Genomic DNA, 12560 nt, shown 5'->3' with positions numbered 1-12560 from the left:
GATGACCCATGAGACCACAGCAATCCAGCCGGACACTGGGGATGAACTAACATGTGGGGAGCTGTCCATCAGCCACACATAACCCTTCTTGATCCTTATATTCTGGCTGGAGGCCATGTTCAGGTCACCACCTGAAAACTGCACCTGCACTTTACTGTCCTTGCTGTCATGGCTCACATACACCATTGGTCACTTCTGTGTCCACCCGCTTGTTCCTGGGACCACAATATGTACACCACTTCCCAGGAGGTTCTTCCAGATGGGAAGGTGGGTGGAGGAATAGCTCCCGCCTCCGGAGCATGAGAGCTGTTGTGGCCTGGGACCTCCCTTGGCTTCAAGAGCTAGGAGTACTTCCCCCACAAGCTTCAAAGGGAGGCAGGCCCTTTACCATGCACAGGCTCCGATTGTTGGGAGTGCTCCTCAGAACTCTTTGGGAGGAAGCCTGGGAGGATCTGATCATGTCTGGATTTCTGGGACTCCCATGGGATCCTCACCCAGGACCCCTATCTTCACAAATACGGATCTGCAGGAAGTCTCCTGTCCGTATTCAGGAATTCATCCAAGTAAGACCAGTACAAGCTGACCCAGAAACTCAGCTTGAGCTGACTGAGGTGGGCTGTCTTTATCAGCTGAGGTAGAAGGAGGCACAGACACATTTTCTATTTGTCCGAACTCAAACCATGCTCCGCTCTGACTGGACTTTCCTCACTTAACCCCAGTTAAGACTCAGACGAGTCAATTCAGGGATGGTCAACCAAGGCAGACAGAGATTTACGAAAAGTGCTAACATCTCTGAGTTCTGCTTGGTAGGGTTTGGAGGAAGTTGGTGTGACACATTCTATGGGTTTTCCAAGAACCAGCTGCCACTGTAAGGCAATTCTAGGACCTAGCCATGTGAGCATGTCCCCGAGAAGATGTGGCCCTGGACACATACAGAGAGACGGCGTGGGGAGGGAGATTTCTCAGAGGACTACCAACATGACAGGTAAAGAAGTCTCTCTTTCTAGCTTTGCTTATGGTGAAGATGGAACATGAAGGGTTGATTATTCTCATGAAGAGACTGCAGAAGGAGGAAGTAGAAGCCACGGTGTGCTTGGGAGTCACTGAATGCAGAGACTGATCATGGGTCAGGGCTGGTGAGAGGGAGGGTGAGAGGGAGGAGAACAAGCACCACTGAGGAGAGACGGCCACATCACCTCTACTCTCCCAGGGTGCCCCCTGGGTGGAAGGTGGTGCCCAGTGATGGACAGGAGTCATGACCCTGAGGGAGATGAGTTTGCTGGAAACAGTCCACATTGCCAACAAAGATACAGCACTCGGGGCAGTCTGCAGACAGCTGAGGACCCCTGATTATATTAGAACCACTGGAGGGTCCATGACTCCTGCTGCCCACAGCCAAGTGCTCAGCCCTCCTTGATGTAAAGGTGTCTCTGAGGAGCACTGCCTCTTCTTCCCGGGGAGCGATTCTGAAGCACTTGGTGAAAGGCAAGCCATTACAATGTGCCGAGAGAGCCCAGATATACAGACTGTAGGAAGCACTGCTGATGGGGCAGGGCATGAGGGAGGAGAGGACACCAGGGCCTGGATGTTTGTGCCAGCCATGCATGATGGTCTTGCGATATGCTCTGTTTCTGCCACAGCTGGGCTGAGGGTGTTTGTCAATGTTTGTTCATTTGTAAAGCCAAATTTGGCAATTTTTGTTCCCTTCTCTTTTCCTCTGCTCTCCCTCCATGTAGCAGGTGTGCAACAGTTATGCCTGTGTGGCCGTGGCGCCTACAGCAAGGCTGGTTGGATGGTCATCCAGGGCCTCTGCCTAAAGAATAGGCCTGCTGGGGAGCTCTCCTAAACTAGGGGTCAGAAAACAGTTTCTGTAAAGGACCAGATAGGGAATAGTTTAGGCTTTGTGGGTCATATATTCTTTGTCATTTCTGTTGTTTTTATAACAACTGTTTAAAAGTATAAAAACAGTTTATTCCTAGCTCCCAGTTATACTAAATGGCTGGATTTTTGGCCCACAGGCCACCTCAGTGGCCTAGACCAACCTCTGTGAGCCTAGAGCAACCACCCATGAATATAGAGAAAGAAAGGGCACTGATAATGGAGAAGGGCTGGGAGGGTCTTCCACTGATGAAAAACCTCTTTGGAGAAGACTGATCATTAGATTCCCCTAGTATGAACTCTAACTCTACTAAGCTGAAAACAGAATAGGAACTGTTAAGAGGTAAACTCTGACATTTTAAAGAGTTTATTTGAGCAGGCAATGATTCCTCAATATGGCTCTCCAAGCCAGAATGATTCAGGGCTCCTTTGAAGGAGCATGTGGGGAGACTTTTATATAATGAATGGGAAGCAGTGTAGGGGAAATGTTTAATTGGTCAAAGTGGAGCAATAAGTGGGAAGTCCCTAGTCCGAGGTTGGCTGGTGGTTTCTGACCTGGTTGAGTCCTCAGTGTAACTGAATTTGGTCTCGGTTTGCTTCCATAGGAACCTGGGACACTGGAGGCACTGAGGTCTGATGGCCTTTCAGGTGATCATTTTAACAACCCCTATAAAGGGTTAAGGATTTTCATTCCTGTCCTTAACCCTCCTTTTTGTAATTTGTTTATTGGCATTCCCCATACTTGAGTTTATATGGACTTCAAAACTTCAAAACTCACATGTTTTGAAGTTCCTGTAACAGCAAAACCCACAGTAGATTATTAGTGGGAAGAGGAACATAGCATTTGGGGCTGCATAGGGAGCTCAGTTCACTCCGTTGAGGGCATGCCCTGTGGGAGATTTGGTGAGGTTGGGCAGGAGGCAGGGGGTGTCTTCCTGGCACCTACAAGCCAAAGAAAGCCCAGAAGCCCTGTGATGGGGATGGAGGGCAGAACTGGGCTTTACTCAGCTTTCGGAAAGGGCAGTTTCTGCTGGGGTCTCCTTCCTGCTCATGGACATCTCCAAGATGCTCTAATGTAGAGACCCTATCTGGGAAGGGTCTCTAAGTGGATTCCCATTCAGGTTTTGTTGTTTTTCTTTTTCTAAGCAGGTCATTAGAAAAGTTTTGGAATGTCATGTAATCAGAAAATCCATAGAACGCCCAAGCTGTTCCAAGTGCAAAGAGGAAGTGAGTGAGTGCAAGATGCAGTCTGCAGAGAAGACTTTTGCAATCGGTGTGACTCCTGAAGTGTGTAGGGAGCTAGCCAGGGGCTGGGGGATCCCAATTTAACCGTGTCTGCTGTGACCTGTTTGTGAGAGTCATCTCTCTCTCCCCCTGGTTCTTAGTCTTCTCATCTGAAAAGTGAGATTGTTGAATGATATGATCTTTCTCATTCTTGTAATTCTCACTGTAAAATTTATGATTTTAACTTCCCATTGCTGCTTTTTATTTTCTTCTAAGTGAATGGTTCCAAAGTAAATTGAACTTTTACAATTTGATCTTCTATGACTGTGGTATATTTAGGAGTCTCTCTCTCTCTCTCTCTCTCTCTCTGTGTGTGTGTGTGTGTATGTGTATGTAGTAAGTGATCAGAACACAAGTTCTTTTGAAATTATCCATGACCATCAAGAATGTTAGATTATCTAGGACACATGGATGATCATCTTCATCATGTTTATTTTATGCAGCTGGACCAAAGATATTTTAAGATTGAATTAAACCATTAATTATTCTTCATAGTACTTTTAGCATTGCTTAAAAGGACATAGCAGAGCTTTGTAAAAAAGGAGTCTAGAAATATTTTCTGTGGCTGAAATTTATAGAGAATATAAGAATGATATCTATTTTTACAATTAAAGTAAAAAAATTAGCCTTATAAAGGGAGAAAAGCAAGTTTTGCCTAGTTGTAAACTCTAGACCTTTGCCTATATTCTGATCAATAATGCCCATATGTCCAGTTTCTATCATAGTCATAAAGGGAGTCATTATGTGCTTGCCATCTACATTGTTAGGCAGCTCTTGGAACATGAACCTAAGACATTTGGCGTGGGTGTTTCTGATAAAAATTCATTTGCTCTTGAATCACACTGGTTCAGTTCACCATATCTTTCCTCAGCACGGGCCAGCACTCTGCAAATATACTATACTGGGATATTTGTCATGTGGTTAATGATTTGCATGCTTTCTTTAGAGAGGGAATGAAGAAAGAATGCAAAGGGATATACTTTGTTACTGGGTGGAGTAGATAATTTTTTGTGTTGTATGATTTAGTGATAAGGAAATCACCCATCCCACAAAATGTACCTTCCTCATATTAAAAAAAATAATACATGGATCTTTGTATAACTTGTATAAATGATGGCAGATATTTTCTTGGTACAGGTTTTAATAAAAAGAAGAAAAAGAATGTAATCATAAGTTTAGCTGATCAACTTGCAATGCTGACAGTTTTGCTAAAAGCCCTTTTTAAAAAAAGATAAAAAATGATTTTCCACAGAGATATGCAAGTTTTTCTTAATTTGCAACAGTTACTGAATATTTTATTTTTTCCTTGAGCTCACTGAAGACTCTGTCTCTCGTGCTGTCTCTCCCCATGCCCCCCCCACCGAGAAGTCCATCTGAAAGACAAAATATTTCTCTGCTTTCCAGCCTTGTGTTGGCCACAGAAGCTGGCTGAGTTTCTTGCTCATCTTGCATTCCTAATTCCTCTCCTGTGGCCTTTCTCTTTGGTTTTGGGACCATTTCAGCTTGAAGCCACCTGAATCAGACCCAGCTCACAGCATTCCATCCTTCATGCCACCCTCCGCACATCCTAATCTGATGTCTTTAAGAGTAGGACTAACCTCTGCTTCTCATTCCTGACTTTTAAAAATAAAAACCAATTCCTCCTCACATTCTCCCTAGTGCCCACTCTCATCCTCATTCTTCTCTTGTTCACTTTCTCTTATGTTGAAATTAGACTCTTACCTATTTCTTTATTTATTTTACCATTGTAAACCAGTGATGGAACTAAATTACCTTTATTTTGCATTAGGACAGGTGAGTACATTATGTGGTTGCTGTCTATATGAGGGATCATGTATCTTAATTAAAAACCACCTAGGATTTGGTTACATTTTGATGAAGTATTATCACAGTGGCATAGGGTCTATAGCTAGTGTGTAGCAGCTCCAGACTGGAGGAAGGGTATCTTTGTTTTAGGTGTCCTTGATCATGAGGCTAAAATGGCAAAAATCTGGTAAGAAAGTCCAGGGCAGACTCCCTGACTGCTCTCAGATCTCTGTGCGAAAGTTTAGGGTGCTTCCCGCCATCTTCTTCTGGTAGTCTTTGTCAAATTCTTCATTTTGGGCCACAGTAAAATAGTTCTTCCAGTCTCCAGGCATCCCTGAAACAAGGCAAAATCTGACTGATTGCTGCAGGAGTACAGGGAGAGGTGAGCATGCACTCTTGGAACCCCACCAAGAATGGAGAGAAACAGGCAGCTTGCCTGTAAAAATTGTACAGCGGTGCTGCTGGAAATAATAAATAATGGAGCATGAAGCAGTACTGGAAAATCTACCCAGATCATGGGGACCACAAAGTTCCATTTGACATCTTAGACTACAAAGCTTATCTACCTTTCCTCATAAAAGGGGAGATGGAGTGGTCCATGATGCTGGTGGGCAAAGTGGTATAGTTGGCCATTGGGTTTTGCTTCATTACATCAAAGGAGGTGTGATAGATGATTTTATTCAGAACTTCCTCTGATACGTCTTTCTCCAGGAACTTCAGTATCTTCTCAATTTCCCGCTTTGGGTCCTGTATGTGGAACAGTCACACCAAACAAATCATGTTGGGTTTTCCCTTGGGGATGATGTTCCATTTGGACAGTATTTTGAAAGAAATGAGTTAAAGGATCAATTCAAACATATTCCAAAAATATTTCTCAAGTGACTCCTAGTGCAAGGCACTGTACTGTCTCAGATGCTGCAACAACACAAAGATAAGGGCTGTCCCTGCCCTAGGAGGCTTACCTTGCAGGAAGGGAATTAAACATAAACACAAACAACCACACTGCTGGTTGAAAAAGTACATGTTGCCTGCAGAGTAATACAGGGTGCCAGAAGATTTGGTGAGAAGGAGCAATGATAACTCCTGGGAGAGATGAGGGATGGTTGTGTGAAGGAGGAACAATGTTGGTGGTGAAGTATAGTGTGACTAACTCTAGTATTTGGACTACAATAGATGGCAAAAAGAACCTGTTAATTTAATAGAAGGTCACTAAGAGGAGGAATAAAATGAATCTCAAGTTGACCCAAAAATATAAGTCCTTATTTCTTGGATCCTTTTCATCAAAGAGATACAGAAAGAGAGAAAGCTATAGCTTTTGATTAAATTTCCAAGGACATCTTAGATGCTACTTTTTAAATTCTAGGATGCTGAAGCACTGGGTCATAAGAGTGAGTTTGTGCAGCCACTCATACACCATGGTTTGAAATTCAGAAATCAGTCCACTGTCCCAATATATGGGATAAATCCTACCAGTGTTTATGTGGAGTAAACTTTACTTTATGATATGGGGTTGAGGTGTACAAGAGGGAGAAGGAAGCTAAATTTCTTGAACACAACTATGTACACTTTACAAATGTGATAGTGTAAATCTTTAAAAAGATCTCATGAGATACACGTATACACGTGATATCGCTTTGTAGATAAATGTATCTGGCTCATAAGTATCAGGATCCAACAGATTGATTCAACTATAAAGCATGTGCTATTTCCTGTGGAAGAAGAATCTTTTGAAAACTGTATTAAAGCAAAGAAAATTTAGAATACCAAAAAAGTAGTTAGACCTTTGAGGATAAAACTGAGTTGCAAAGAGTGTTATGGACTTGCACTGAAGGCTGTTCTGTAAGAAAGCCCATGCGCTATGGTTCTAAATGGGGATTGATGTATCCTAGGATGTGGGAGGATCTGATGGAGATGGCACTGCCCTCACCTCCTTCATGTCCTCGTAGAAGAGGTAGAGAATACGGTGCTGGTCTTTTGCATCCCACCATCCCTTTACGTGGTCATACCAGGAACCCCACAGCACTGAGGAGAAGGAGAGAGATAAGATGTCAATGCCATGATGAAACTTGTAAAACAAACCTGATTGTTTCAAATAAAAGGGGACATTTAGTAAATACAACCAGAAGACCAAAGACCCTGGGGAGAATTCTCATTTACATAAGACAGGGATTTTTTTTTTAATTAGGATGATGATAAAAAGTATTCTGGATCCCTTGGCTTATATTTCCACCCTCGAACTTATTACTCCATGAAAGATTGTCTTGTGGCCAGGAATTCAACACCTTTGTTTTCCTTGCATCATCACATAGTGCATTGGTCAATATTATACAATAAATATTGTTTCTGAACAGGCTGAAAAAGAAGACTTTTACTATGAAAAATTTATAAATACTGGGATATTTGGGCACCTTTACTCTCTTTGATGGTAAATAGAAAAAAGAGAGGCTCGCTGGGTATTTTCTGTTGTCTCTGCCAACTCCACTTTCCATCCTCTTCCTCTCTGCTTGGTGCCCTGCATAGTATCCTGCATGGACTGTTTCGATGGGCTCCTTTGCCCTCAGGATTGCAGCTGGACTGTGTCAGTAAGAGGCAGAGGAAGGCGTTTAGAGGCAGAAGGAGAGGAAGACATTGTGTTTATTTCCCTGATGGCTTTCCTGTAGGCTCACTGTGGTTCACTGCTTCCCCCACCAAAGGCTTTAGCCCCTGTCAAGGGGTCCTCTTTTGTCTCTGGAGAGATCTGGCTCTCTGCTGGTACTCTCCCCAGAATATGGTACTAGCCCTTGTCAGTTTCCTCAAACTCTGCTCATAGCCTTGTAAATAGTCTTGTTGTTAGAGTCTTCCCAGATGACCTGGTTTGAGTGTGCCATCTACTTCCTCACAAGACCTTGATAGATACAGCCATTCAATGAAAATTATCTTCCTTTCTGCTCTCAGCAGATGAATGAATAAGGAAATATGAACTCACAGTTTTCTTCCACTCACCTTTTCCAGCTTTGAATGTCTCAACATATTCCTCCCATGTACCAGGGTCAGGCAACATTTTATTCATTCTTGAGAAATGGTAGTAGGAGACCAGACAGTCCTTGGCATTTCTAGCCACATAGATAATCTGGAATTGGCCAGCAAGAGGAATGAGAAGCAGAGAGAAAGCAAGACAGCAAAGTATCATCCAGTACAGAGGACCATAATCTTAGAAAGCCTCTTTGTAGAGTCTTGGACTATCCTATTTGAATAATTGAATGTTTATGCGTTTTCTGTGATCAAAGGTGACTATCCCTTTTAGTTTGCCTAGGCACAGTTCCACTTTATAGCTGTGGTCTTAACATGATCATTAAGAGCACCTCTTTTCTATCACAGAAGTGTCCTAGTTTGGATACTACATGGTGCATACTACATTCACCCTAACTGTGATATTTCTGGAAGTTAAGGAGGCTACTCATGTTATCTTCATCCATCTAGGATTCTATAAAAAAAATACCACAGGCTGAGTGGCTCATAAGCAACAAAATCTTATTTCTCACAGTTCTACAGGGTAGAGAGTACAAGAGGTTAAAGTCAAGGTGTCAGCAAGGCTGGTTCCTTTAATGGGTCTGGGGACAATTCATTTTCTTGTTTTTAGCATCTAGAGGCCACCTGTACTCCTTGGTTCTTGACCCCTTCCTTGAATCCCTCCAGATTCTTGCTTCAGTTGTCACAGCTCCTATTTCCTCCCTTGGTATGCTTGTTTCCAACTTTTAAATACCCTTGTGCTGATATTTAAGACCAAGACAATCCAAGATAATCTCCCCATCTCAAGATCCTTAACTTAGTCACATCTGAGTAGTCCATTTTGCAATATGTGGTAAATCTTCAGGTGCTGGTGATTAGATGTAGCTATCTTGGAGTGACCTTTTTTAAGGCTACCATACCATCATAAAATGAAAAACTTGGATTAAGCTCCCTACAATCATTTCCTACTCAAATAATTCACACCAAGTCTAAATGGAAGTACTACCACTGAGATGTTTACATTATTTAGAAGACCTGATTTTACAAAAAGAAGATGTTAGTCTGATGACTAACAAAGTGTTAGTATGTCTTTTGACAATGAGTCTACAAGATTTGGAGAAAATACTGGTTCTTGAGGAATAAAATGAACATATAATTAGTGAAGATATTTATCTGTGGGAATAAACCAAGAAGTTTTCACACATCCAGGTGACCTGGGCATGATCTTAGGGAAGCAAATCAGCAAATCAGGGAAGTAAAGCAAGCAGATACTTGAAAAACTATTCAATTGTATTGTACCTTATTTGGAGATAGGAGATGGGCAAAATAAAGAGCTGGTGAGTCATGGAAGCTCAGAAGAAAGAGGAAGTCAAAAGCAATTACTTACATCATGTATCTGAGCACTGCACCAAGGAGAGAGTATCTTGGTTAGATTTGACCATTATGGTTTTCTTGATAAATTCAGTCTAGAAGATTGTTAAGACTCTGCAGTTGTCTTAGCTGAAAAACACTTTTTAACATCAACTGACTTTCTCAGCAATCTTCAGATAACTGTGTTTACAAAGCAGGTTGCCCACAAAGAGATGATGTGCTGGTCTAGCTGATACAAGCATTTGGTTCTGCTGAATGGCTCTACTTTTTATTGCGAATGTATAAGTCAATATTTTGTTTATATTACACATTTCATTAATTTAAGACTAGCTTATAAAGCAGAAATCAGAAGGAAACACTGGTACATTCAATGTACACTGCATTTATAGGATCTGAATTAGGAAGTGTCAAAAATTATATTTTTTGAAAGCAGAGGAAGTAAAGGTGTAACAGTACCTAGGAGCTTGCTTCATGAGATATGCTTTCTGAGAGTCTGTTGATCTCTCAGTTGTCTATTAAGGTGTGTGTGTCGGAGCAGGGAACAAACTGAAATAAGACAAAATCATACTTCTCATCCTGAAAGGAAGAGGAGCAGATTTTGGATACCAAGGTGTACATTATCTCATCAGGGCAGCCAGATGGTGGCCATGAACATGGACTGTTCAGATCTCTGGATGTGGAAAGCATAAGTGATGGATAGCCTCAAATGCTGTACTCTGAATCCACTACCATGTTCTTTACAAAAACACATTTTCCAAATGGCTGCTCTTGTCTAATGAGTAAACACAGCAGGCATGCCTACGCAGGTCCACTCTATGAGATATGGGACTCTCTGATGGCTGAGTTTGACTGGAGGACTCCCCATCAACTTGGATGAACCTTGCTCATGGCTGCACTGTAGTCTGAGTCTTCAACTTTCCTTCCTTGCCTCTCCTTCATAGGGGTCAGACTTGCATCATGACCTTATTGTTCTCCATACTTACTTGTCTTACTCCACTTTTCACAGGTTTTCCTCCAAATAGTTTTCTTTCAGGTCTGACTCTGCTGGTTCCTTAGAGGACAATCTAAGAGATCACTCTTCCTCAGGAAACACCTGCTTGTTTCATTGATCACCTTCTTTGAATGTGGCTTAGATGGCAGTCAAAATAATTTTGTCTGAAAATTTCCCAATATGTACCCCAAAATAATATTTTGAAGGAAGATAAATCCAGAATGGAGTAGGTGGAAATGTGGGGTAATGCCATCATCTGCCATATGGCTCCACTGACTTTCTTTTAGCGTCTTTTACTGTTTCTACTTGGAGACATTATTAGGCCATGCTAATCAAATTGGGTTTGAAGAGTTCGCTCTTCTTACCTTTGAATTTTCTTTCCAGAAGGAAGGTGGTAGCATCTGAACAGGCAGATGAGTCTTCAGAGTTCTAGGAGAAGGCATTTTGTTAGCCAGATCCAGACCTGGGAAACAAGGCCACACCATTCAGCCAAACATTTCTCATCAGCTGCATAGATTTGATATTACTGCTGTGCCAATCATTTGAAATCAGATTGACCCAGTAGTCAGCAATCTGTCTAAACTAATAATTTTTATGCCTATGTTTCCTTTCTGATGACAGCTTTACTGCTCATTCTGGTAGAGGAAAGCACTGATGAAATATTGAAAACAATGGAAGTATATTACTTCCTGTACTTGTTGGGCATCAGTGTGTGCTTTTGTGGGCAGATAAAGATGGTTGATGAGAACAGCTCTGTAGCTCCAGTAGCTCTGTCTAAAGAATGCAAAATTTTCTTTCAACTTTTACTTTCAAGGCCACTAACTACAATAGCCATAAGGCATGTGAAAGCATTGTGCTGGGAAATATTTTTAGCTGAAAAACTGCCTTATAGTGATCAAGTTATTTTTCCAAGTTAGTAAATGTGAAAGCCAGGATGAGAAATCAGTCAGTCTGTGAGTGTGGAGAGCCAAGGAGGAGAAGCTTTGTAAAAAACAGTAAAGAGACAAGAAAGACTTAAATAAAGCACAGACAAAGTCATTCCTGGAAATAGAAAGTCCAATGCTGACTGCTGAAATGCTGAATATAGGCTGGATGTAGTCATGTGCAGCACCAACCTCATGGAAGGGGCTTGCAAATAAAGCATAAATGTCAGCTATGGAGAAGATAGCTTCTGATAGAGAATGAGATATGTAAGGAAAGGGAGGTTCTCCTTGGAGGTACAGCAGCAAAGGGATAGAAGGAAGCAAAAGAGAGAAAATTAAAAATTCTGCATAAAAGAAAGAAAGTAAAAGGATGCCAATTTCTGCTCCTCCCAACTAACTTGTACTAAGTACTTGTTAACAGCACTGCACAGAAGAAGGCAGAACTGACAGAAGAGGACGTTTTCAAACTAGAAACTGTGTTCATGAAGTAAAAAAAAAAAAAAAAAAATTTCATTGACGCAAAGCTATTATAAAATCAAAGAGTCAAATAAAAAAAATCAAATCAAATCCCCACAGAATCAACTACAAAGTTGAAAATGAAAATGCAACATTTTAAACTAAATTAAATATCTTGAAACAAACATTTGGGAATATGAAAATAAAATCTGAAATCAGAAGTACAAAAAGTAAAAGCAGATATGGACAAAAAGAGAAAGTGTAAAAGATTTGATTGGACTCAAAGAAAGGAAGAAAATGTAAATTAGCATTAAAAATGAAATTATAAAAATGATAATGGGAAATAGAATAAATGAAAATATAAATGCTATTGAAGAAAAGCATTAAACCAATTAAGACAATGACACAAGGAAAAGAAAGAAGTAGAAAGGTTCAGAGAGCAAGTGGCTGACGTTGAAGACAGGTAAAGAAGGTCTAACATTAGTAGAAGCTGGAGTTCCTGAGAAGAAAATGAAAACAGTGGAATAAAACTAGTATTTAAACTTGTAATCTAAAACAGTTTTCTGGAGAAAAAGACTGGAATTTATATGTTAACCACAGGGCATCAGGGAAAGTTGATTCATAATGATCAATTTTGAAACATATGGTAAAATTATTATATTTTATGATTTAAAAAAATTCATGCCTCATGCAAAATAGGAAATAATCCTTAAGGCCAATGGAACCAAATTGGCATCAAACTCTTGAAAACATCATAAAAAGCAAGGAATCTGTTGATCAGCATTTTAAAGAAATTAAGGACAGAAAATGTGAACAAAAAATGTTATCTCCAAGCAGGCTGTGCTTCAAGTATCAAGGATAGA

General features: G+C 41.0%; 1 protein-coding gene across 3 annotated transcripts in view; it reads right to left on the bottom strand.

The window, feature by feature from the left end:
* Positions 1 to 4918: 4918 nt before the first annotated feature.
* Positions 4919 to 12560, bottom strand: part of LOC108312948 (sulfotransferase 1C1) — a 131924-nt gene continuing 124282 nt past the window's right edge. For 2 of the 3 annotated variants that reach the window (XM_017541115.2, XM_017541116.2), the window contains exons 4-8: positions 10684 to 10781; positions 7951 to 8077; positions 6896 to 6990; positions 5535 to 5715; positions 4919 to 5302 (exon numbers count right to left, since the gene is read on the bottom strand). In XM_017541115.2, coding sequence (XP_017396604.1) covers positions 5190 to 5302; positions 5535 to 5715; positions 6896 to 6990; positions 7951 to 8077; positions 10684 to 10781 — 614 coding nt within the window. In that variant the 3' untranslated portion in view covers positions 4919 to 5189. The remainder of the gene's footprint in view (positions 5303 to 5534; positions 5716 to 6895; positions 6991 to 7950; positions 8078 to 10683; positions 10782 to 12560) is intronic. The other variant, XM_017541117.2, reaches the window with a different exon arrangement.

Source organism: Cebus imitator, unplaced genomic scaffold (genome assembly GCF_001604975.1).
Source record: "Cebus imitator isolate Cc_AM_T3 unplaced genomic scaffold, Cebus_imitator-1.0 Scaffold131, whole genome shotgun sequence".
Classification (NCBI taxonomy): domain Eukaryota; kingdom Metazoa; phylum Chordata; class Mammalia; order Primates; family Cebidae; genus Cebus; species Cebus imitator.
Note: the sequence above shows the minus strand (reverse complement) of the source record. Positions and strands in the feature narration are given on the sequence as shown.